Consider the following 25840-nt stretch of genomic DNA (forward strand, 5'->3'; position numbering starts at 1 on the left):
TGAGCTGTAAAAAATATCACACTCTGATAGAAATGAATAGCTACTTATTATCTGCTTCCTGCAGAATAAAGTTTTAGCTACATCTCTCCCTTCTTGAACTGCAGTGTCACACAAGAGCGTTTAGAATGTACTTTATGTTAGCCAAAAAAAAAATCTGAAGTTACATAAAACACAATGTTTTGACATGGACTAGATTTTACTTTTTCGAATAGTGAAGTAAATTTGCAGTGTTCCACTAAGTTTTAATGACCTCCCACAGATGGCCAGCAGTGGGAGGACATTTATCTCTGTAAGACCAAATGGTTTTTAAAGTAATTTAAAACTGGTGTTTTTATCAGGGCATCAGATAGGACCTTTGCTGGCCATCCCTTGCAAGACTCTAGTCAATGTGCTGGAGCTTGTCTTGATAAAACTGATCTGCTTTCAGAGTAAAAAATTATTGAAATATATACATAAAAACTATAGAAGAGAGAGAAAAAAATAGTAAACCTGACCATTTTGTGACATCACCTGTCACAAGTAACATAAAACTAAACATGAGAGGATAAACTGGTGAAAACATGTGAGCCAGCTGCCGTCTTTTAATAAAAGAGACTGTGCTAAAGCTGAAAGAAATTCGTGTACATTGCCCCTTGTTCAGAAGTACCACCTCTTTGAAGCCCCGTCTTTCCTTCCCCTTCTTTGGGCTTCAAAGCAAAAGAAAGCCCGATACTCGCTGAGGTCTTGTTAACGAAAAATAATTCCTGCAATGAGCTCCCCAAGGAGACCACAGTCAAGGGCTGGTGCTGAATGCTTAAATTGCACAACTGATGCTGATTACGGCATCCACACGAAGAAGATGTGCATACCAGTCTGCTACATTTTATTACTGCACTTGATATGGCTCAAAAGGCCTAAATGGAAATGTAACCATGTTTAGAGACTCCATGTGGAGAGAGGTTCTTGATGCTTTGCAGTTGCATCAAAAAGCATGTTTACTGAAACCTTTAGGGATTCGTCATCTCTGCGCTTTAGATTTTATTTCTTTAATTATTTGCAGTCTTCATTTCAAGTGTTTTTCTTCCATTACAGTGCAGTCCTGTCAACGTAATAAAGCCAGTGCTGCTTTTGCTGAGGTCACATAAAGGAGCGAAATCAATGTCAGCCCTTTCTCTAAATGTCTTAACATATAGTCTCCTTCTCCATCACAGAATGCAGGTCAGAACATAGACTTTTCCTCCCCTTCAATCAATCACAAACCTAAGTTTACTGAGCTGTTAGATGAGAGGCATGCAAGGACAGGCAGCCTTGGGCAGGAGTGCTCAATTAACGATGAGGGTCTAGGATCATCATCTTCAAATACAGTAGAACGGCTCTGGCAGAGGAGCACTTAGCATCATGGTCCTCCCACTTACACATAAGACTCAATCAGGCTAATTGACCTTTGTGTGTTTACCGATTGCTCACAGCGGTGGCCTTGCGGTGGTTGAGTTTACAATAGCAAAAGGGAGAGGAATAGCTTTGTGTAACAGTCCATGTCCTTCATAGTGAGATCATGTGGAAAACAGAATAGCCCTATCCTTGTTTCCCCACAGTCGTTTTAGAATGGCTATGCCCTTTACTGGTCCTCTTGTGTTCTTTATTTTTAGTGTTTTAGACAAAGCATTATTTTATCTAGTAGCTGTCACAGCTGTGACGACTAGATGCAGGAAATAGAAGTCTGTTGTCGCAGTGGTTTCTATCAAATGGAATTCATGTCAAGCGTTACAAAAAAAAATGCCCATGGAGTTAAGTTTAATGTAAGACTGCGTGTTTTGTGTTTTGGGAATCTAACAGACCAAAGATGTGACAGCTGTTAATTTCTGATAGCTTATCTCAGCATCTGGTGTTTTAGCAGTAGCAGTTGGCAAAATATTTGATGTGGCTAGTCACAGTAGTTCAACACATTTCAACACGGTATCAGTAGCTGCCAATCTGGAAACAAGAAGACATTCACATTTCCTCTGTAATTCCTGTCCTTGCTGATGCATTAAACCAGCCGTTGCATATTTTTAACTTCTGTTCATACAGCAGGGTAGGACAGCCGAATGCACTTGAAGACTGCTGACTGCCTTTGCTTGTGACATAAGCTGTCAGTACACTGTAAATGAATATATTTTAAAGCATAATGAAGTGTGTTTTAGCCAGTGGTGTGGTACACACCACCTGCTGACATTTTAACATTTTGAGGCCTTCCCCTGATGGTCAGTGGAGCAGATCACAACCTGCTTTGTTCTGAATCCTCCCCTTCAGTATCAGTAAACCTATTCACCACCTAGGTTGTTCTGCAACCTCACCTTGTCTCAGTAATCCTAGTCACCACCTGGTTATTCGGGTACCTCCCACTGCCCTAGATAGTTTTGATCCCCTAATAGTCCTGGTTTGTTCTGAGGCTTTCTTCCTGACTGTCAGTAGTCCTGATCACCACCTTGTTTGTTCTGAGACCTCCTTTTGACTCTCAGTAGTCCTGACCATTACCTGGTTTGTTCTGAAATCTCCCACTAAGTGTGATGGTTTCTCATCAAAACTTCATTTGTTTTGAGACCTCCTTTTGACTACAATTATACCTAATCACTACCTGATCACTGCCTAGATCTCCCTCGACTGCTGTTGGTCTTAATCACTGCCTTGTTTCCACTGAGTCCGCCCTCTGTCCGCTGTCTGTAATTTGTCTGCGTCACCTGGTTGACTGCATTACAGAACAGGCCTCAAGCATGCCCGAATATCAAAGACATACACACCGAGCTCTTTTTAAGCAAACTAACTACAGCGAGTCCAGCTGTAATTAGATTTTATGATTCATACTGCCAACTTTAATAGACGTTCACTATTGTTAGATAAAGACAAGATGCCTTTTGACTGCATCTTCTGACTTTTCTACCCAGAGTGACTCAGTGTAGTTCCTGAATCACTGTGTACATTTTGATGTGATTTAACTTGTGTGCTGATTACAGACTAAACAGTAGTGCGTGCAAGACACTGTCCTGTTATGGAAGCGAAACGCTCCTCGCAGTCTTCAGCAACAGCTTGTGCTCATCAGCCATGTCATGTTCTAGAGTGTAAACGTTCCGAATAAGGATCCCTCACTTAATCTACGGAGCATCTCCAAAAATGTGGCGAGCTTGGATTCTCTGAAAGAATGTCTTTGAGTGTGTGTAATGGAGCTGGCCTCGAGCCTCCCACTCAGCCACACTCCCCCCACGGCCCACTGCCATATTTAGCTATTGCAGTCAATGGAACTGGCTGGATGCTTGAGGCCTGATGTCATTCCGTGATGCAAACCCGATACAATGCCGGCCGGTGAAGAGAAGCGAAAAGGAATGGCGGGCAGGTTGCTCACATGTGGTTATAAATGGCTGTCAAGGGCCCTGCTTACTATCAGGGGAAGGCTGAGTTTGAGGACTCTTAACATTAATAACTTTTGTCAGTATGCTATAATCAGATGCCTGGTCGAGACCGAAGGTCAGCTCTATCTCTAGTGTTGTGAGATGCTTTTAATAGAACAATACCCTTTTGGAAAATATACACCAACTTTATTAAAATCATTCTTTTCATAATACTCCTGAGAAAGAATTTATTTATCCAGGACTAAAGGAAAAGTGCAAGGATGGTAAAATCAGTTGAGACAGTGCTCGCACACTCATTCTCTCAGGACCAATTAAAATATTTTAAAATATCTTAGCTGTTGCATTGTTTATCGTAATGGAAAAAACTGGTATATTGAAAGATAAATAGACAGTGACAGGTTGTTTGACATTCTTCTTACATGTTCAGTCCTCAGAGTGTAAATAGTCTCAGTTCCATCTAGTAATGGAATGTATTTCTTTCACAGTGGACTGTGTTTTAGATTTAGCATAGAAACTATTTTCTGCTCTTGGGCACCCACTTTAACTCACTGAGGGCTTAAAAAATGTTTAAAGTGGAATTCATATTTTAAACTATATAAAACTATATACTGTATAACCTTATAAAACCACACAAATCTTTAAATACTGGTTATAGACAATAATTATATTAGTTATTTAAGAAACTTTTTTAAAGCCATAAATGATTTGCCTATTTGTTGCAGTAAATAACTGAGTATTTGCAGAGACAAGAAAATTTGTCTATTGGTACTGTTTTGAGTTACATCTTCTTGCTCTCTACCATAATACAGTGGATCATCAGGTTTATGGAACCCAATGCTGATGTTCCAAATACTGAAGAATTTATACTAGCCTTTTCATTTATCAACCCTAGGTGAATGGCTTTTGTGTGATATATAGAACAAAGACTCAAGGAGTCCAGTGAGAACTGTGCACTGCTGACTCATGCTTTTGGGTCCCGGCAGCCAACAGTGTTCTCAGTGTTAAGGCATGTGCACAGTCATAGTGGTGGAAAAGATTTTCTTGACTGGAAGGACAAAGAGATTGCTGAGGTACAGTATTTACTGTGCCCCTTTATTCCGCTGGTGAAGCTGTGGGCTTGTGGTTATGGTGAATCATGGCAGGCATTCTTCATCACATGCATCACATGTGATACTGACGAGTGGAGACACGGTTCTTGAAAGATCTGAAGAAAAGGTCTTGTGTTGAGGGGTTTTCTTTGGTAGTTTGGTAGATGGCATATATACGTTGCTGTTTCTTGTGTTCATCATCAGAAAAATCTATGTTTGTATTTCTATCTCTGGGATGTTACCGATCATGCTTTGCAGAGGATTATGTGGACAAAGGCAGGGATTTAATTTTTTTTTTTTTGCTTTTTATTCTCCCTGGCTCTTCTCTCTGCTTCTGTACTCTCCCAAATCCCACTCTCTTCATATCCTAACAGGGCAGCCATGGCTCTGAGCAGAGACAGCATGGGGGATAGACTATTTTTCGGTGTGCCAAAAATACCGTATTGGTGTTTGATTAAAAAGACATGAAGCGGCATAATGGGAGGGTAAAAATAGCGGGTTGGACGCTAATACAGGTTTGCTGCTCTGCTTGCCTCCAGCACATCTGTCAGGTGGAGAGACCAAAGCCCATTTCCTCACCATTTTTCCTGAGCAGGCAGAAAGACTTTAGAGACACGGCTTCCTTTGCAGCCAGCTAACTAATCATTTAAAGATTGTTGCTGCATTTTGGAGGCACAGGATTGCAGCACTTCACAGCTCCAACCGCATGTGTCTTTTAATTTTGTTGAGGGAGATTACATCCTGTTCTCAGAACTCCTATGGGACATAACGACATCTTTGCTCCGTCTAATGGGTGTCTCTTTTCTGTGGAAGGAGGAGAATGCAAGCTGGGTCTGAGATCTGCTAGAATTAAGAGTCAGAGACTCCATATGGGCAGCCTTGGCCGGCATCCACAGAGACAGAAACACTGGGCCTTTACAGCCAGGAGCAAAACCACACTGACCAGAGCAGCCCTCAGTCTACACTCACTTCACAGCAGTTACCAGTATTTCCTGTCCATTCTTGCCTCCACCATGTGAAAAAAAAAAAAAAAAACAAGTTATGATCTCCTTTTAATCTTCCTCCTGACATGGTTCATTCTTATTTAAGACCGGTGTAAGATTTAAGCAGTTTTCTCATGCTCATGATATTTGGCTCCTATGAAACAACTCTCTGATTTTCGCACTTTAATCAAAATAATGTCTCGCAGATGGTTTAATTTTTTAGGTCATACTGATCTTGCATCTGCTGAATAAGATTCATAGCAGACTAGGGTAACTTCTCATTTCTTATACTCCCCTCTGCTGCATCTCAGAAATATTTCAGCTGTCTTATCAGTACACAAGGAGAACTCGTGCTTTTCTCATGTGTAATTAAATTCCTCCACTATTTAGCACTGATTGTTGACATGTTGTTCTTCTATATATTGTTTTAGAAATCAGTGTAACAATATTGAGATCTGTTTTATTCATCTTCAGACGAAGATAAGAAAAGATTTTTTTAGGACAGACTGTCTGTAATGGCTTTTCGTGTTAAGCTTGTACCAAATAATTATAGCTTGTACAAGTTAGTGTGAAAGCACACAAGGGTTCACTTTTTCTTCAATTATTAAATAACATTTTTTAAATAAATACATTTTAATTTTGACTTTATTGTAGTAAGTTGTTGGAAGATTCCAAGTCAGGCTGTGTGCCGCCTACACTCCCATAGCTACTGTTTCCTTGGCAACGGATAGCAGGAATTGAGACGCCAGCAAATGGATTTGCTGCATGTTTCACATCTTTGAAGTCCTTTCTCCCGGTTGGGAAAATGAAATATAAGCAAATGCTTATGCTTATTTCTTGTTTCGTAATACTAAAGTAGAGAATTTTATTCAGAGAAAATACCTTTCCGTACTGGATGCTATAGCTGCTGACCTCCTCACTTGGTAATGGGTACAAAGCTGGTGTCAAAGTGTGTGTTAATGTACTATTTTTTTTTTCTCCTTTAAAAAATATATTTGATATGTGTTGGCAACTACCTCAAATATATCTTGTTTGTTGAACATGCCTCTGCCTTCGAAACTACTTATTTTATACTATATACTGATTTTGAGGTCTCGATGTCCATGTGTCTTTTCCAAGAATAAAAAAGATGTGCAGGGAGATGACCTACTTAATTGGTGCCTACTAGGTTAAATAAAACAATAGATCTAGTTAAACTAATCAAAATATATTAAAAGTAGCATAAATCAATGTATTTTAAAGTAGTACGGCCAGTGTTGGCCAATTGTAGTATTGCGGCCAGCGTTGGTTAGTCCTTTTCCAGTAGACAATAAATACATTAGCAAGTATTGGTTTAAAATATCTGCCAAAGCATCCAATACAGATAATTATATTAAAAAAAAGCAATTGTCGGCCAATACGATATCATTCCGATATGATCCTGCATCCTGATACAATACCATTCTGATATCATCCTGCATCCATAGCGTGTATACATTATACAAAAATGCTGTAAAATGTAATAATGTAAAATAATACAGTAATACAGATTTAAAAAACAGAAATTATTCTGGCATCTGTGCTGGAATGTATGGCATTAGTTTGTGATGTAATGTTCTTGTTATGCCAGCATAAGGGGCAAATAGCATGATGATAGCAGTGGATCTTATAACCAGGTTTTACCGGTTTGTTGCTCAGAACAAACGTAGAAGCAGTAACTCAGCCGTTCAGTGATGATGGACTTCTGGATAGGCTGGAGATTTTTAACTCATAAGAAATAAAAACTAGAACAGGTAGCGTATTTCAGTTGCTTATGTTGTCTTGCTCATATCTGTTAAGACAGGAGGATAGAAAATGTGGGCTGCCTTGAGGAGGCCCTGAGCACTGGCTTTACTGCTGTAAAATGAGCCTGTAGATACATTTAATTAGGTTGAATTAATGTGACTATTTCCCCTTCCTCCTTTGATCATTTTACTAATTGCTGTTGGACGAACATATGGATTGCACCAGGGTTGCATCATAACCCTGCTACCCTTCCTTGACCTGTATGCGGGGGGCATTTAGGCACTCCATCTGCGTTCAACACCATCCATCTAAAATTAAACATGGCCCCACTAATATCAAATGTCCCTTTCGGCTCATGCAAAGGGTTTTTTTTATTCCAGTGTTCTGTCAGCACTCTCCCCTGTGGTTAGCAAGCTCTAATACCCGACTAAGGATGACTTATGGCTGGCTCCACCATGGCTGTCATGGTCTTTGGGGGGTAGCACATTCGCCGATGATATCTGCAAGGCTTCCTCTTCTCTTCTCTTTAATTACTTCTCTGAGCGTGTCTTGGAGTTAACAAGGATTTGGGACACTGGGATGCTTTCTCAGCACTGCTAGTCACAACTGTTTTATAACAGAGCTTTGCAGGAATAAGAAGATCTCTTGGGAGCGCAGGTACAGGGACAGCTCTGCAGTGTAAAAATGTGGAGAACTGGGGCAGTAGACTAGGCTACAGAATGTCTGTTTTAAGGCCATGGGGAGGACCTTGCTATGTCTGGCCATGGAGCACCCCTGATTAAATGTTCAGTGACTGAAGGCTCAGTAAAGGCTTCTAAATTACCATAGCTAATTAGGTAAAAATAACAAAAAAAAAATGCAAACCAGGTGTGCAGTAGAAACAGGCTGGACTGCATGGATGTATATTTGTAACCTTGTAAGATGGACTTCAGCACGATTTTTGAAGGTGGTTCAAGATTGCCACCTTTTGAAGTAGAAGTTAGCAGTGTTTTGCTGTAAACAGTCTCGCTTATGTAAGCTGGCTGCAGTAGTTTCGGTACCAGAGAAACAGGTGCAGTCAGGTTTTTAGAAATTTAGTGTTGAATTGCTACTGAAGTATGTGTTTGCGTTACATTCCTAGTAATAATTAAAGAAGAATATGTTTGGGCTTTAGTCTTAGATCCTTAATCAGGTCAGCCTTTATTTTGGAGCTAATAATGTTCTACTTAAGCTTAATTCTTAAGCGTTTTGACTGGTGTTTGATATGAAATGAGCTGTGCAAGGGCTTTGTATGTTCTAGCAGGTGCATCACTCAACGTACAAAGAGTAAATCAGTCTTATTGGCCTCAGGCCTCATGAGCTCATTCTCCCTCAGGGCAGATTTGATGTAGGAGGGTGTTTTTCCCATCTTGCTCAGTTCCTGGGAGCGTGTGGAGGCATGGTGGTGCATCAACACCTTACCTGGGAAAGTTGTTGAATGGGTGGTGATGAATAGGAATAGTGAAGGCATGGTGGGTGTGTCTGGCACAGTCCCAAAGTATGACATCAAGGGAATCATGACCTTCTTGAAGAGACAGGTGTGTTGTGTTATTCATATTGAATGAAATGTTTGATAAATGTGTCTCTTCCCACAGATTGGTGCTGTGCACCACACATTTCTCTGCATTTAGCTAGAACATGCTTGGCTTTAATTAAGCTGATCAAGATGAATTGGTTATAAATGAAATGGGAAAATATTAACTGGGGAAATGTATGAAATCTGGGGCCTGTATAACAGTAAACCAAAACCTACATTTCTCCCACAAAATATCAGCTTCATCATTATCAGAAAATAGTAGCTTGTGCATCACCTTTGTTCTCTGTATATTCTTTGAATGTATTTCAATATCAGATTAAACATACATGTACAAGCTTTGGAACAAATAAAGGAATATTCACCCCGGTTTCCCCCCTAAGCTCTGAACTTTGGTGACAGTTTTATATACATTTTAAATTCAGACACATCTACGTCATCTACATCGTATCATGTGTTGCACATGTAATAATCTCTAGCAATAAAATAAATTAATTGTAGGAGAGAAGAAATAACAGACATCTTTTATACAATCAAAAACAGGCAAACACTAAGTCAGGATTTTGTTCAGATGCTGAAGGAGGCTTGAATAGATGTGAGGCTGCTGCCCTCTAGTGTTTTGCTCAGCAACTGATGTCTTTATTTACAATGAGGCTTTTGGTCCTCAGTTCCTTTTAGCACAGATTGTAAATGGCATACAGTATCTGCATATGTTTAAATTTAGAATTGTAGCAAAATCTGAGAAAGTTTGTGTAAAGATGGATAGAATATTCCCCTACTTCTCATAATATTAATCACTTGATATACACACAGACTATGCACACATTAAGCATTACAGAGTATTATTTTTTATTGAACCAAATCTCAGTTTAAGCCATTTCAGTTGTAAACTGGATCCACACAGTCCTTTCTTCTTACTTGCTAGTGTTTTCTTTATCAGTACAACCATAATAATTAGTTTCCATCCTATCAGAATCATAATTGATGTGGATGTAGCCTTGATCACATATATTTCAGCTCACTGAAATACAGATTTTCCTTTCTTGTTTGAGAGTTGCTTCTAAAACAAATAGCAATACATCCTGAGTGCGTGGTTATGTAAGTGGATTATGTAAGAAAAGTGCTTCACCTGCCTAATTGGTCTTTGAGTGGTCATGGTTCCATCTGTTGTGTGTGATTTAATAGTGTTTGGCTGTTTGCGCTCATTCCGTCCTCTCTTCATGCTTCTGTTCCTCAGGCAGCTGCAGGAGCTGCAGCGTCAGAAGGAGTTGGAGCGCGAGCGGCTGGAGCGTGAGCGTCAAGAGCGAGAGCGGTTGGAGCGCGAACGACAGGAGCGCATGGAGAGAGAGATGCTGGAACGCGAGCGCTTGGACCGTGAGCGCCAGGAACGTGAGCGGCTGGAACGGGAGCGTGCTGAGCAGGAGCGAGTGGAGCGCGAGCGGCAGGAACAGGAGCAGCTGGAGCGCGAGCGCAGCGAACGGGAGCTGCTGGAGCGTGAGCGAGCGGAGAGGGAGAAGCAAGAGAGGGATCACCAGGAGCAGCTGGAGAGAGAGCAGATGGACTGGGAGAGAGGGCGACGCATCTCCAACGCTGGTGAGCATCCTCGCTCTTCCTTTCCTGGCATTTTAGCACGTGCAGAACTGACAGCCAAGATGGGAGACTGAACCCAACAGGTGACAGAGAGGGCTTAATGATAGCACTGGAGGGTAGCACACTTTTGAGCGCTGGGAGTTTGATGTGTGGATTGGAAAATCAGGGGCTGGAAATGTGGAAATGGACTAATATGAAAAGAAAATAAGGTTTCAGGGTTACCGTAGGCTACAGATTTTTCCTGATTGTTATGTAGTGTTAGAAAATTGAACTTTAAGACAAATGTTTGATCATTTAGGCATGCATCATATGCACTAGTAAACAAGTAAAATGTGATATAAGCTCACATTGCTTAATAGACAGCTCCTTTTCCAAAGCTTTATAAATTTGTAAATTGTAGATTTAAATGTAATCCACTATAATGAATTGAAAGAACCGTCGTTTCTCTAGTAGTCTTGATATAACAGTCAGTCTCCTCCCGACATCCCCATCTGCTCATATGTTGGAACAGCGCATGCAAACAGCTTGAAACATGACAAAGCTTGGAGACTGTGGCGCAGGCTGACCGCATTTTTTTTCCTTCCCCAAGCTGTGCTGTTTGACCCGCTGTGTCTGAGTAGTCTTCCAGGCTGGGGTTACAAAGTGAGGTTAGGAAGCGGCTGAAAAGATGCTTTTTGTTGTTTTTTGTTGCTTATTGCTGCTGCCATTAGTTAAAGCCTCAAGTGGCTGACATGCCTGAGAGCTTCTTTCATCACATTAGATGCCTTGGTAAAAAATATACCCAAGATTTGGGGGAAGGGATGTGTTTATTCCACACAGTGTGTATGAGGGGTCAGACCTCAGGCTCAGATATACATGATTTGAAGTGGATAACCTTGCTCTGTACTTGAAGATGTTGTGTTATTTGCAGTTGAATGTCAGACGTTGTAATAAAAATATATTAACTATTGTGACAAAATGTGATAACTATTTATATCTTTCTCTTTAAAAGTACGAGTGGTCGTGGTGGATTAATGTTTTGAAGTTGCCTACGTGAGACTAGTCTAAAACGTAGCCAAAATCATCAACTCTTGAATGCTGAATCAGAAGTTTCTAACTCTACTTCTCAGGAGCTAGTTTCATGGTTTAAACTCCAAGCCAAATACTAATCAGTCAATCAGGCACTTGTAAACGCAGTGATTAGTTGGATTAGGTGGGCTGAATTAAATCTAAGTTGGATCTAAATCTAATAGGTAAAAAAAGTGTGGAGACCAATGGTCAAAGTTATATACTAAGTTCCATACTTAAATTTCACCATGGTTTTATTTAGTTTACCTAAATACCTCTTGCTAGGATAAATGTAAAAATTTGTTAATATGTTTCACTCCAGTTCACTAAATGTTCTTTAGGTGTACAAAATGCTCATAAGCTCTGTCTGTATTAAGTATTAACTTTGTAAGATACCTAATGTCCCTTCGCATCTCTTCCACCAAATGATAGATTTTTTCATCCAGCATTCAGAGTTTTCTCAGTGGACAAATGCCTCAGACCATCTGATTTCCAGTATTTTCCTGTTGGTTGAACAGAATCAGCTGGCACAATGTAACTGATCTTAGTAACATTTGGAGTTCTACACCAAACACTCATCTGGTCAGTTTCCATATGCATCAGAAACCGGTTTCCTGCTTTAAAATTCTGCTGTATTTCTTTTTTTACGTAGCAAATCTTTATTTACTTCTGCTACCGTGGAAACAGCACTTCCACAGTCAAGTAGTGGAATTCATACTTTGAGCCACCTCTACAGAACACTTTACACATGCATTTCTGGACAGACTTGGACTGGTAATACAGAATTCTGGGAGACAAAGAAGTATGTGGACTGACTAAGTAGAGTAATATTTTTTATTTGCATGTGACTTTGGATCATGCAGCCGTACCTTGTTCTCTCAAGCGTGGTCCTGCATATCGAGACGAGTCTTGACTGGAGCAGCCCTGATGTATGATCTAGTGTCACAATAAAAATGTATATTTTAGTAGACCAAACCTACAACAAAAAGTCACTTTTCATTTATGCATCTTTGTCAGTAAAAGTCTCAGAATCTTGGCCTTGTTTTTTCTAATCTCTAGGTGTTCGGTCTGCAATCTCCAAATGTAGGCGTAGGCACCTACTGTCTCGCATTCTTTTTCCTCTTATAAAAACTAACTGTATTAATAGTATTTTTTTCTCTCTATTGCTTCAGCACCTGCTTCTGGTCTACTTTCCACTGGCACAATGTTGGAGGTTAAAATAACCCTTGCTCTTATCAGTAGTGACTTTAGAGCATTCCGCTCTGTGCTTTGCTTATATTGCTATTGGGTTTGCCATGTGAGCAATGGAAGTATCTGGTTGAAGTCTTTCTGAGAACAAGAATATTGACAAATTTCCCCTATTTTGAGATTTATAAGTGCTAGCCTTCCCTTGTCACTTATCCATACCATTGGTACTTGGTACCCAGGGACATACATGAAACCAAGTCAGAGCAATTGGACCCTCATAGCATTGTAACCCTCTTATTGTTTAACTGGATGTTTAAGCTCTTGTTTAGCTCTTGTTCATGAATTGTCCCACATCTGGTGAAAGATGTGAACACTACATACACCTTAAATATGTGAGAATGTCTGTGGATGCCTGGTTGTGTTGGAGAGCTTTATGCAGGCATTGCGTCCCTCCTGCTACTGTGTCTAGAGGCAGTATGCACGGGTTACTGGAGCAGAAAGATGCAGGCTCTTGGTCAGCATATGTGTACACACATGCACACCCTGCAGGCTGTCAGCGTTAATGCGAATGCTTGTTTTAAAATAGAAAGCTTTTGCAACGCATTAAGCTTGAGTTTACAAAATATGTACGTATTATATTTGATGGTTATTTTTTTTTTATTTTTGTATTGTTGGGGTTATAGAAGGTAAAGATTGAAGTGGTTTGCATATTTTCTTCGTAAGCTGTTACTTATCTTTATTCATTATATAGTACATCTAATACACATTGATTTTGCTACATTTTTGAGACAGTGAATACTTTAAGAAATAGTTTTACAAAACCTTATAGCTGTAGATGTCTTCTGCATTCTTACATTTATAAAGCTCCAAGTTCACAGTCTCCTGTACGTTTGTGGTTTTGATTGAGTGTTGATGGCATGGAGTGAGTGGTGAACTGACACATAACCAGTGTGTGTTGATAATAATGTTAGCTCCACAGACACTAATATAGTCCGAGGAGTGCCTTCAGGAGCCGACGCCACCGTTCCCTTCAGGCCCTGGCTCCTGAAAGTACTGAATAGGAAACCACATCTTTCAGTAACTTGTCCATTCGTGTGTGCTGGGATTGACCCATTGTTCACAAAAACCATCATGACTTTATATACAGCTAACTGATTGTACTAATTGTAGTGTGTCCCATGTTATTGATAGGCGTAGAACAGCTTTAGGGAGTCGTAGGTCTGTGCTGGTTTTCCTGCTTCATTTGCCCCTTTCTGTCTTCTTCCTTTTTCCTCCCCTTTCTCTCTCTGTCTTTCGTGTTTCTTTCCCTCTGCACGGTCGCTGCTTCTTCCCTACTGTCCTCCTGTCATCTGGCGTGCTCAGCATTTGAAAGCACACTCCACACCCCTCCACCTCCTGACTACAAGACCACCACCACCTCCTCTTCCTCCTCACCGGTTTCCCCCTCTACACCCAACTACCCTCCACCCTCTACGTCACCATCCATAGCCACACCCCCAACCCCTCCCCTCCGCCACTCTGCCTCCCGATTTGCCACCTCCCTGGGCTCCGCCTTCCACCCAGTGCTGCCCCACTACGCCACCGTCCCCCGACGACAGCCGGCCCCACCCCCTGCTCCGGCTCCTCCTCCAGTCCCTGCGTCCAAACCGTTCTTCTGCCCAGCCAACTTCACCCCCTTGCCACCCTCTCCTCCAGTCATGATTAGCAGCCCACCTGGAAAGGCCACAGGCCCACGACCAGTCATCGCCATCCCAGCCACTAGCCCGCTCTGTCAAAAACCACCTTCACCCACAGGGCTCCCAGGCCCCGCCCACTTCCACACATCTTGTTCCTCCTCCCCAGTCTCATGCCAGCCTCTTCCCTCACCTCCAACTCCACCCCCTCCTCCACCTCCACCTTTGCCCCCCTTTTCCCTGTCTCAGTCGCCCACCATCGCCCCCTTCGTGTCCTGTCCCTCACCCCAGCCTCCTGTTTTCCCTTCTCCTTCCACAGCCTCCCCCGTCTCAGCCGAGCACTATGTAAACTCTGTGCTGGGATACCCCTCTGCTCCAGAGCCAGCCTATCAGCCTGCTGCTGACCCCCCCAGCCAGCCGGGTAAGGCCTCTTCTCTCTGTCTCTCTGCCTCCACTAACCTACTAAATGAGAAGGGGGTGGGGGGGTGGGTGAGCTCTACGTAGGGGCGGCGCTGGCTGCACTGTACCCGGGCCGAGTTGGCTGCGGCTGTTTTTTTTCTCGCTGGTCAAGAATGCTTCTTTAATAAAGTTTTAGGAAAGCTCAATGCCTTGCGTATGTCCACTTCTCCTGTCCTATTCATCTGTGAATGTGCTGGGCTTAAGATGTTTGAAGCCAATTTGAATGGTTTGGCATGGCATGAATGTTTGTTCTCATGAATGCGTCCTCTTTTCACTCTCCACAGTGGATTAGAATAAGTCTCTGAAGTCCCACCTGCATCCAGTACTCTTTTTTTAAATTGTGGTCTTTCATGGTCCAACATCTCATTTATCTCCACCTGCTGTGTATCAATGGTCATGTACACACAAGGGTGACTGATTTGGCACAGTAGCCTGGGATACATGATGAATATGATCATTGGAAATCACCACACATCTTTCTGTTAGTCTTTTTGTCCTGTGCTACATGTTACTCATATCTTTAGTTTGAAATATGCTTTCAAACATTCAACACTGTTATACATGTATGAAAACAGCTATTATTGACATTGTTGTCATAATGCAAAAAATCTACTGCTTGCAATAGATGATGTGTAGGGATGCACAGCAATGGAAATAGTGGACATTTTCATGTGTATATTACATTACATTTCATTACATTTGGCAGACGCTTTTGTCCAATGCAACTTACAATAGTGAAGTAATACAGATGCATAGACTAAAGTAGTTATCTGCAGATACTAATGAATTCAATATAATTGTGCATCCTTAATGCTGTGTTTTGCCTCACACAAAGTTGTTAAAATATTTTTAGCAGTATTTTTTTTTATCAGTTAGCTCACTTTTATCAGTGAGACTTGTGGGGAATATAGGTATGAGAACACTTTCAAGTTTGAGCTTACTTTTTTTTGCAAACTAAATGCAGTGTAGCTGATTGTTTGCCAATCAAGTCTTGTACATTTCATGCGGATCTATTAGGCCAGTGAAGTTTATTGTTTGTAACAGTTAATGTGATACGAATTTCTGTGATCTGTCACATGAGGTTAGCAGTAGTGAAAATTACAGTTTCAGAGAGGTGAAGATGCATTAACATGACCTTAAAGTAGCTAAGCTGTAAAAGTGAGTCCTGCCTGGCCAATATTATAAATGAGGAAGTTAGGAAGTTATGTATACAGTTGTACAATGTAACTTTGGGTGGACAGTCTATAGACAGAAACTTGTTGATTTAGTTACAATTAATTATGTTAAAAGTTTTAAAGATAATCTTTAAAGCAGTTTGATTAATACACAAGATTACACCCAGTTTTTTTTTTTTTTTTAATGTTCATTTATTTGTTTTCATTATGATCACATTCCATTGTCAATGTTTTCTGTGTTCGGCATTCAGAATGAGCTTTCACTGTTCTTTCTTTTCCTTTAAAACTTTTAATTGGTTTTTGCCAATGCAAATTCAGAAGGCACCTGTGAATATTTTTTTAGCTATTGTAATTGTATTTAGTATTCATTAGTAAATTAGTCATTTATGTAAAATTGTTTATTTTGTATTGTATTGATCAGCCCTGGTCAAATGCCACATTTTGTTGAATTCTAGGTATTATATTATATATTATATTAATTGTACAGCAGTGCATCTCTGTAAAGCATGTGAACTTCAAAACTTAAAAAAAAAATGTACAACATGTAATTTGATCAGGGGTTTCCAGATTTTGCATAGAGCATGTTAAAATGTTTAACTGTAGTTTTTTTTTTTTTTTTTTTTTTTTTACCTGCTTTTACCTGCTAATGTTCTCATGATAAAATAGACTAGTGAACAGAGGAGCTGAAGTGCATTGTTAAGCGTGCTGTGTTAGAATAGAGCAGTGATGTTATTGATAGTGACAGTGACTTTAAAGGAAGAGCCGTCTTTACGGATAGGAAGACGTTGTGTAAACCTGTGACTCACGCTTCATCGAGATGCGTTCTGACCACGGCTTCTTTTCTCCCCATCCCACAGATGCAGCACAGGGCCTGCCCACCCCACCTCCCGCACCACCCCTTCCACCCGGCTCCACTGTGACCCCCACTTCTGCCGGTCCCCCGCCCCCTCCCGGTCCACCTCCCCCTCCTCCTCCTCCACTCCCTACCGCACTCACTCCTACAGGACCTCCTCCTCCTCCCGGGCCACCGCCTCCCCCCTCAGGCCAGGCCCCTCCTCCTGCACCACCTCCTCCTCCGGCACCACCTCTACCCTCTGGACTCCTCACTCCTTCACCTACCACTGACGAGAACAAACACCTGTCTGGCCTCGCGGCAGCCCTCGCTGGAGCCAAGCTACGGAAAGTGCCAAGGGTAAGAATGATCTTAGTGCATCATTTACATAAGGGTGCACCCCCTTGCTTCCGTCAAGCTTAATTATATAACACCTAACCCTGATGCTTCAATCTTGTTTAACCTGTACCCACTGATTTCTTCTGGAGAATTTTTATCCTTGCTGAAAGCTTTGCACATCCCCTGTGTTTATTAGATGCACTCTATTTGTCTTGTACCATAGAATGAGGAGCCCGCTAGCACGACTGCTGCAAATGCGGTGGCCCCCGGAGCTGCTAAGCCGGAACCTGCCCGTGGGAATGGCCCTCTGTCAGGAGGAGGAGGACTCATGGAGGAGATGAGTGCCCTGCTGGCCAGGAGGTATTTTCTTACTCTCTTTATAAATACTCCAATAACCCAGGCCTGTACACAGATTTTAAATGCATTAATATATGTGTTGTTTTGCTCTTTATTTTCCTAATGCAGAAGAAGAATTGCAGAAAAGGGATCATCACCGGAGCCTGAACAGAAAACAGTGAGTCAACATACCAGCATGTTACGTCGACTTGCCAGTCCTCAGCCCACCTGCTGTCTGTATCTCATGTTAAATTGGTCAGAAATAGAAATAGAGGAGTCCCACCGGTTCTTGTCCAATATCACAACTCAGAGAATAGCAATGTTAGCCATTAGGGCCTTTTTCTAGTCATGACTGCTTGTGCTGCTGTCCTATGCAACAGCAGTGCTGCTAATGGCACTGATTGAAATGAAAGTTCAGAATGACAATTGTTATTTTCATCGACTCATCCATGCACTGTTGAAACAAAGAAACATAGAATTAAAGCTGAAGAGAGCTAGCATGAAAAAAAAAATCGCAACAAAGTAAACATAAAAATGATCAGATTCTTCAACTCTGAAAAGGGCCTGCGCCACAATGACCATTTTAAAAGTACTTTTTTTTTTTTTTTTTAGCAAACTCAATTACAAGGTGCAATTACACCCTCTCATCAAAGACTTACAGACTGTCGCTTTAAAGTTCACACAGTTTTACATTTTCTGTTTACATTAGAGTAAAACTGAGACCCATCCTTAACAAACATGTCTCGTTTCTTCTTACAGGATGAAATTGAAATGACCACAACTCCAAAAGTGTCAGCCTGTAGCACACCAGGTAAGGTTGATGCTAGTGTGAAAGCTGTTCTTTGAGAAGAATTATTGGTCAGTGTATTTGTGAGTTTTTTTTTTTTTGTTTTTTTTTTTTGGGTTGTAAACCCAAAATGTTTTACCACTGGTCCTGGAGGCACCCTGCCCTGGACATTTTAGTGCTTTTTCTGCTCCCAGCACACCTGATTAAACTAGCTTGCTCATTAACGAGCTTTTTCAGAGTTGCAGGAGTGTGATAAAGCACAGAATACACTAACATGAGTAGGGTGAGTTGCCCCCAGGACCAGGATTGAAAAAACACTGTGCAAATCTAGACAAATATTGTTTAAAAACATGTTTAGAAAACATTCGGCCCCACCTCTACTGCTTTGGTTTGGCTATAGAACTAATTTGTGTTTTGTTTTCTTCTGCAGATATGCCCAGAAAGCCTTGGGAGAGAACAAACACCATGAATGGTAGCAAATCACCAGTTATTGGAAGGTAATTTCATGAAAGATGCAGACTACAATCTTTCTTGTATTTTATTTCAGTATTTTAGTCTTCAGGGAATTATAATGCACATGTTCATGCCTAATGGAATGTACAGTTAAAAGCCTTTACAGGTCTTATATTCTCATTCCTCGTGTGAAACACTGATTGCATCTACTGCTTTGTCTCGTGTGCTTTAAGCAGAAGGATTACCAGACAGCATGGCAGAACGTGGGGTGGGATAGGCTTGCTTTATTAGGGGTCTTTTAACAGTACTAAAGCAAAGTGCTGTTGCTTATTGCAGGCCTGTCTGTCCATTCCCATACGCACCTTCATTCCACTCAGATGTGGCAGTCATTTCTTGGAATGTTAAATACAAGTACATTAATTATACTGTTCCTAAAAAAAAACGTGTTCTGGTGAGGGAGTGTCAAAATAAATGCCTAATTGAAGAACGTTTTAAGCAAAAATTGCACAATGCAAGACTGGTCTCCAGTTTGCAATAACTAACTTATTTAGAGATATTTAGGAAACTTCAGTGGGGGGAAAAATGAAGGAAACTTCTTCTTGTTTCTGTTGACTGATTTGCTTTCCTGAGCATTTTACTGAAACTGTGTTTTATGCATTAATGATCATCTTTAATATTGAAGTTGTTTAAATGCAGTTTGCTGTTTGCTCTGTATGTAGGAGGTGATATTAATATAGGGAGATTTTACTGATATACCATTCAGGTCCAGCAGTGTGGATCTTTTTGTGGTGTATAGTCATTCCAGTACACTGTCTGTGGTGTATTCTGACCAGTTAGTCTCTTCACAGACGGGACGTGCCGTGGAGAAATCAGATGAGTACTGACAAGTACTATGATTCCTTAAACAGGTATAAGAGCCTGTCGAGTTTGGGAGCTCTTAATTGTTTTGCGTTTTTTTTTTAGTCTTTGCTGTGCTACAAACGTCCTTGATAGGTTAAAAGTTGGTGCTGAGTGTCTGTCTACAACCGTTTCCACTGAAACATACAAAGCTGTCTCATTTTGTCAACAAGGTAATCACCCTACAGAAAGCGTTACAGCTAAAATACACTTTTAGCTTTTGAATGTTTAATTTGGCTATTTAAAACCAGTATCAATTTTTTGTGTGCATTGACACCATTAGCAGTACGCCATTGTGCCTAAATATTCCTTGAAGTTTCACTCTACTTTCCTCTCAGGCCAGAAACTCCTTTAAATGTTAAAATAAGTGGAATTCCTCTATGTCGTCACATGGCAGTGACGCCAGAGCAGGTGTTTCCTGATAAAATGTGCTGCATATGTAAGTCAGGCTGTACACTATCGAAGACGGCGCATCTGTCATCGGCCCGTCTATGCCAGCTTTCCCAGCCGGTCCCAGAGATAAGGCTACATTCACTGCCCCCACCACCACTATGCTTGTGCATTTGGGTGTGTTTTAATTTCTACTCATTAAAGAAGGCTTAAAGTCAGCTTCACTGGAGAGCAGCTTATCCTGCCTCCAGCCATTTTGGGCAATTGAGTTCATAGCAAAAGCTCAGGTCAGTATCCAACACATTGCTCAAAAAATACCTGAATATTGAATAAATCTAAAAAGAGGAAATGAGCACCAGAAAAAAACATAATAGATTTGACCTCAGATAGCTTTTACCATGTTCTCAGACCTCAGACCACAAATATATAATTAGAATTCTTTAATATATCCAGCAAAAATACACTTTGTGCATTGTAATCAGTATTAAAAATATTATTAATAGTGTATTCAGTCCAAATTGAATGTAAAGACTTACACTGAACAATACAAAACACTGTGCTCTATTGCAAATTTCTCTTACTACATATAGTGCAAAACTACAGTATTTCTGTTGTCACTTCCACCCCTGGTGATTACCTTTTTGGCAGTGTGTGGCAGTAAAGCATGGGAGTGAAAAGGCTGCTGTGTGTGTGTGTGAGAGGGTCTGAGCATGCCTTCGCTACTCTCCCAGCATTGCCCCACCTCCCCCCCCCCTCTATTAGAACATTCCATTACAGGGTGATATCAGCTTTGTTGTGTCTGGGTTGTTGTGTATAAATATGAGGTAGTCATTTTGTAAATTGTGTTAATTGTGAAGTTCAGTGATATGACCAAATAGAATGTACACTCTCCAAGCACTTTAATAAGAACACTTGGGTTGCCTGGGATGAAATCTCCTGTTCTGACACTTTCCTTCTGGATCTGATCCACTGACCTGGAGAGCTACTAAAGAACAGAGGCTTTGAGACCATGGTTTGAGACCATGTTTATTCAAACATGGGGAATTCTCACACTGGAAGTAGCAATTACAATATAAATCGGAAGTTGGTGTTGAATTTACCTGTCAGCAACAATATTTTTTCAGTATTGTGGTATTGAAGCCTCAGCTTTCTGTTCACTTCACTTACAGAAGTGGAATTTATTATGCCAGTCTGCTGTTGTAGCCTATTTTACCATAAGATTGGATGTGTTGTGTATTCTCAGCACAATTTTAAAGAGTGGGTATCTGAATTACTGTAGTTTTTCTGTCAACTATGATATCCATATATTAGAGTAGCATAAATGTACAGTATATATAAAGTGCTTGTTTAGTGTATATGTTTAAATTTGTCCATCTAAATCCACCTTAGATTAATCATCTTGTAATAGTTTTACTTTATTAACTAAAACAACAGTAAAGGGAGAAAAAAAACTACACATTGTTTAGATTCCTGATTGTTTCGGGCTCTTATTGCTACAGTACAGGAAATGTTTTATTTAATTTATTTTATACTGTGTGCACTGATCAGCCATAACATTAAAACCACCTCCCTGTACATGCACTCTCTATTTTATCAGCTCTATTAAGCATATTATAGTTCTATAATAACAGACTACAGTCCTTCTGTTTGTCTGCATTCACCCAATTCTTCGATAGTCGGACCCCACAGGACCACTACAGGTTGGTCATTCTTAGCACTACAGTCACACTGACATGGTTATGGTGTGTTTGTGTTGTTCTGGTACGAGTGGATCAGACACAGTAGTGCTGCTGGAGTTTTTAAACACCTCAGTGTCACTGTTGGACTAAAAGTAGGTCACCAACCAAATTCCATATCTAGTCAACAGTGTCCTGTGGGCAGCACCCCATGACCAGCGTTCTGTGGGCAGCGTCCTGTGACTGAGGAAGGACTAGATGATGATATGCACTAACTAACTGTGCAGAAACAGATGAGACGACAGTCTGTAATCATAAAACGACAAGCGGCTCCTATATTATTAGTGGTGTTGTAAAAATGGACAATAGATGTAAAAGAAGGAAAGGGTGGTAATGTTATAACTGATTGCTGTTTATATATTATTACATGTATGTCTGTTCTTTCTAGCTTTGCATGTAAAGTGCCTGAAATCTCCTAAAATGTTGAGATTTCAATGCATTTTCTTCCAGTTTCAGCTGACAGTGATGTGTGGATACTCCTTACAGTTTCAGCAGTGCTTTACCACTGATGTGGTTACTGTCAAATAGTTGCTATCTTACACACTTTGTGTTGCTTTTGGCATATTGGCTGGCTTTCATCGTTACATATCTCATTCCTCTTCAGACCAAGGTCTACACCCACTCCTACTGGATCCCTAAGTGCCAATGGAGTGCCAACAGAAGCTCTTGACTATGACAGATTGAAACAGGTAAAATAGTTTGTAAAATAAAAATAATGTTTGTGTTTTGTTTCTGTTGTGGATGCAAAAAAAGGGATTATTTTACATTTTATATTGCAGGACATTCTGGAGGAGATGAGGAAAGAACTATCAAAGTTGAAAGAAGAACTTATTGATGGTAATATTCTGATATGCACATAAACTAATTTCTCATCTATGTTCTAATAAGAATGCAGCACTGCAATGTTAGCAACCAGAGCATTAAAGAGATCTGGATATGTTGTATGTCCCACTGTTTCACAGCTCAATGTTAGGGCAGTGTTAAGCCTGGCATTAAGCATGGTGCCAATAGGTTCATATTTATCTGCTCCATAGCTAGCTTATTGACTGTTCTTTCATTATTCAGGATCCTAATGTTCTGACATTCTCCTTTGGATTTTTGGTTTTCTGATTTCTTTTTTTCTCTCTGTTTCAGCAATTAGGGAGGAGTTGGGCAAGTCCAACTCTGCGTAAAGATTGCAACATCCCTGCATTTTCCAACCATGGCCCATAACTCGAGGCCAGCTCCAAGTTCTGACACTTAAAAGCAACAAAAATGGAAATTTTACAAAAGAGTTTAAAACCAGTGGCAATCACAATAACCATATTAATTATGAGGAAGCGATTTGAAGGCAATGCCGTTTGGGGCAAACGGACACACAGCATGAGCGCGTGAGAGAACGGGAGGTGTGTGACTGTAGGCTGGGGACAACTCCTGTATTTCTCACTGATGCTCCACCCACTTGGCAGGATGCTGACTTTAAGAGAAATGACTGTCAATATGCAATGGATGACTATATTAGAACAACAGGAGAAATCGCAAAGTGGGAGAAGAAAAAAAAAAAGAACACAAACTATTACTGAACTACATACTGTATTAACCATTGAAGAGTGACGCTGTATATCCAGCAGATGACATTCATTCTTTGGCACATTGCTTAGCAAAGGGCAGGCTTATTTGATCAGATGGCACTGACAGGAGTCGGTAGAGTGAAGTAGGGCTTAGGTTTGCCTTGCACAGTTGAGAAAGAAATGTTAGCATCAGGCCAAACAACTTGACTGAAGGACTGGGTAGAGTTAATTGCTGCAGGACTTTGTAAAGCTTGTCTTCCTGATACTATTTTAACCTGAAGATGTACAATAAAGACAAAAAAGATACCTGCAACTCATCTAATTATGTTTGATCTAATGTACGCCATGGCCATATCGAGTAGCTTAGTCGTGTAATCTTGGGATGAAGTCTCAGTCAGTTATTTTTTTTTGTTTTCTTGTTTTGATTTGATTTGATTTTTTTTTTCGCCCCAAAGTCAGTTACCTGGATACCTTTTTCTTTTTGTAGGCAAATGCTCAAAATCCTGTCTTTTATGAGCCACTGTACTATGTATATTTTCTCTGTCGTATGTTTGCGAGCCGTTTGAGAAGATCAGGTGGGACAATGCCTTTCTACTGTAATTCATTGTAGCTCTTTACCAAAATCCACTCAGTCTAAATAATGGTTAACGCCAATATCAACAAGACCGCATCTGTAGATAGTGCTATTGAGAACTACTTTTTCATTGCAGACTTTTCTCTTATTTCTTTGATTTTAGTGCATGTCTTGTTCTGAATGAAATGGGAAACATTGCTGCCACGAAAAATAAATTGACTATTCTTTTCAGTTTATAAGCAATAAGTGTAGCACTGACACTCCGTTTCCCCAGGTGTTTCCCTGTTGTAATCACCCACTCTACCCTTAGTCTGTGGATGAGTGATTATTTTCACACTGCATACACTTTTTTCCCCTTTCTTTTTCTTAAATTGCTGGGTTCCGTTTTTGACAGACATCTCTCTTTATAGCCATAATTAAATTATAGAGGTACATCATTATGCTCAGCAGTCTCTTGTAATGTGTTTTTATTTTCAAAATCAAGGGTGCAAAACATCTTGGACTGTAAATTACTGTGTTCTTTTATTGAACTTTCACCAATGCTAGACAAGATCAGAACAAATTAATGAGGGATATAGAAGTGAGATATTTACAGAAAGCATTGTGCCATGTAGAGTGCTTGTTTTTCCTCAGTGTTGCTTTTTTTTTGGTTTTCCACATTTGCCCTTTTGATTTTCTTAGAACAGTTTTTATGGAAAGCTCTTTAAAGCCTAAAAGCTGTATGCACAATCATTGATGGGGAAAACAGTTGAACGTGATTATGATCATGGTAAGGTATTTGTGAGCTTGAAAGTTGGCATTTTTCTCTAAGCAGGTTTTTATTTCTTCATGGTGACTACAGTTTGGTTACCAATCTATCACCTGAAAGCCCTTCATACAGCCTAATGGAAATAAATCTCTTTTTACTCATTCTCCGTCATCCAACATAAACTCTCAAGGAATCAGAAAGCTTGTATAGAGTGTTTACAGCATTGATTGCACTTTAAAACTCCATAGAAATTCAAATCGCAACACTACTGCTGGCAAGCTGACGCCATCACCTTTGTGTGCGTGGCAATCTCACCAAAGTTCAACAGTAACAATCTCCTGAAAGTCACACTGTCCTGAGCCGCCTTCGTTTTCTCATCAGGAATGAATCAGTGGTTGGGGGTCCTTCGGTTAGGGAGGAAAAGTGTTACGGTTTGAGGTTGTTTTCATACATGGATAACTCTGTTTGTGATCTTCATGGTTTGTGCCTTGTTCTGAAGTTGCATTTATTATGTCAAAGGTTTTAAAAAAAGAAAAATGACTAGTAATAATAATTATACGGCCTGTCACAACCTCATTTATGTTTTGCATCCTGCTTTAGTAAATACGAAAGGGAGATTTTAGGATGTTAGTTTGAAAACAAATGTGCATTTATTCATCATGCCATTTTTCTTTTTTGTTACAGTACGGTTTGTGTTAAATGGCTAATCATTGATGTTTGCGAGGTCTGAAGATGGGAGATGTTTTGCAGGGGGGGTTCGGTTGAATTAACAATACTGGAGCGTTCTGTCTCTTGACATATCCATCTTCAGGAGTGGCTGTGATAAGTGGACTATTCAAGTGTGTGCTGGATGAAATTCAACTCAATGTCCCTGAAATGCATTTATCAGTCTCTTTTCTCCTTTTTTTTCTATTTTATCATTCACAATGTACCATACTTGTTTTCATGTTAATTAGAAGTTTCTTACATGCTAACATTGTTTTGTTTGAGCAAATGAAATAAAACTTGCAATACATTATTTTGATTGAATCTCTCAATGAAGGCTGTTGTTGATGCAAATGGTTAAGATGGGAATTCCAGCTTTTTATAAAATGTTCAGACTACAAAATAAAAGTCTAAAGGTTGTGGTCAACTCAAATGCAAATATTACAGCTATCTTAGAGATTACATAGTGGTGTGATTTTGTAAAGTTTCTTTTATTGGATTTGTATGTTTTATTTTCTGTTGGAGGTTGGACTGTCTGCATCTAAAACATAAATGCTTCTCACATTTAGGGCAAAAATTCAACCAGTCATATTTAAACTAAATGTCTCA

General features: G+C 40.3%; 1 protein-coding gene across 6 annotated transcripts in view; it reads left to right on the plus strand.

Annotated features, from left to right (window-relative positions):
• enah (ENAH actin regulator) overlaps window positions 1–25544 on the plus strand; it is a 66886-nt gene extending 41342 nt beyond the window's left edge. The window contains exons 5-15 of one of the 6 annotated variants that reach the window (XM_015604835.3): window positions 9990–10345; window positions 13940–14671; window positions 16742–17076; window positions 17279–17415; window positions 17521–17569; window positions 18151–18202; window positions 18609–18675; window positions 19480–19539; window positions 22259–22343; window positions 22434–22491; window positions 22789–25544. In XM_015604835.3, coding sequence (XP_015460321.2) covers window positions 9990–10345; window positions 13940–14671; window positions 16742–17076; window positions 17279–17415; window positions 17521–17569; window positions 18151–18202; window positions 18609–18675; window positions 19480–19539; window positions 22259–22343; window positions 22434–22491; window positions 22789–22826 — 1969 coding nt within the window. In that variant the 3' untranslated portion in view covers window positions 22827–25544. The remainder of the gene's footprint in view (window positions 1–9989; window positions 10346–13939; window positions 14672–16741; window positions 17077–17278; window positions 17416–17520; window positions 17570–18150; window positions 18203–18608; window positions 18676–19479; window positions 19540–22258; window positions 22344–22433; window positions 22492–22788) is intronic. The other 5 variants (XM_049480751.1, XM_022666301.2, XM_022666329.2 and 2 more) reach the window with 5 other exon arrangements.
• The last annotated feature ends 296 nt before the right edge of the window (window positions 25545–25840 follow it).

This window comes from Astyanax mexicanus, chromosome 1 (genome assembly GCF_023375975.1).
Source record: "Astyanax mexicanus isolate ESR-SI-001 chromosome 1, AstMex3_surface, whole genome shotgun sequence".
Taxonomy (NCBI): Eukaryota; Metazoa; Chordata; class Actinopteri; order Characiformes; family Acestrorhamphidae; genus Astyanax; species Astyanax mexicanus.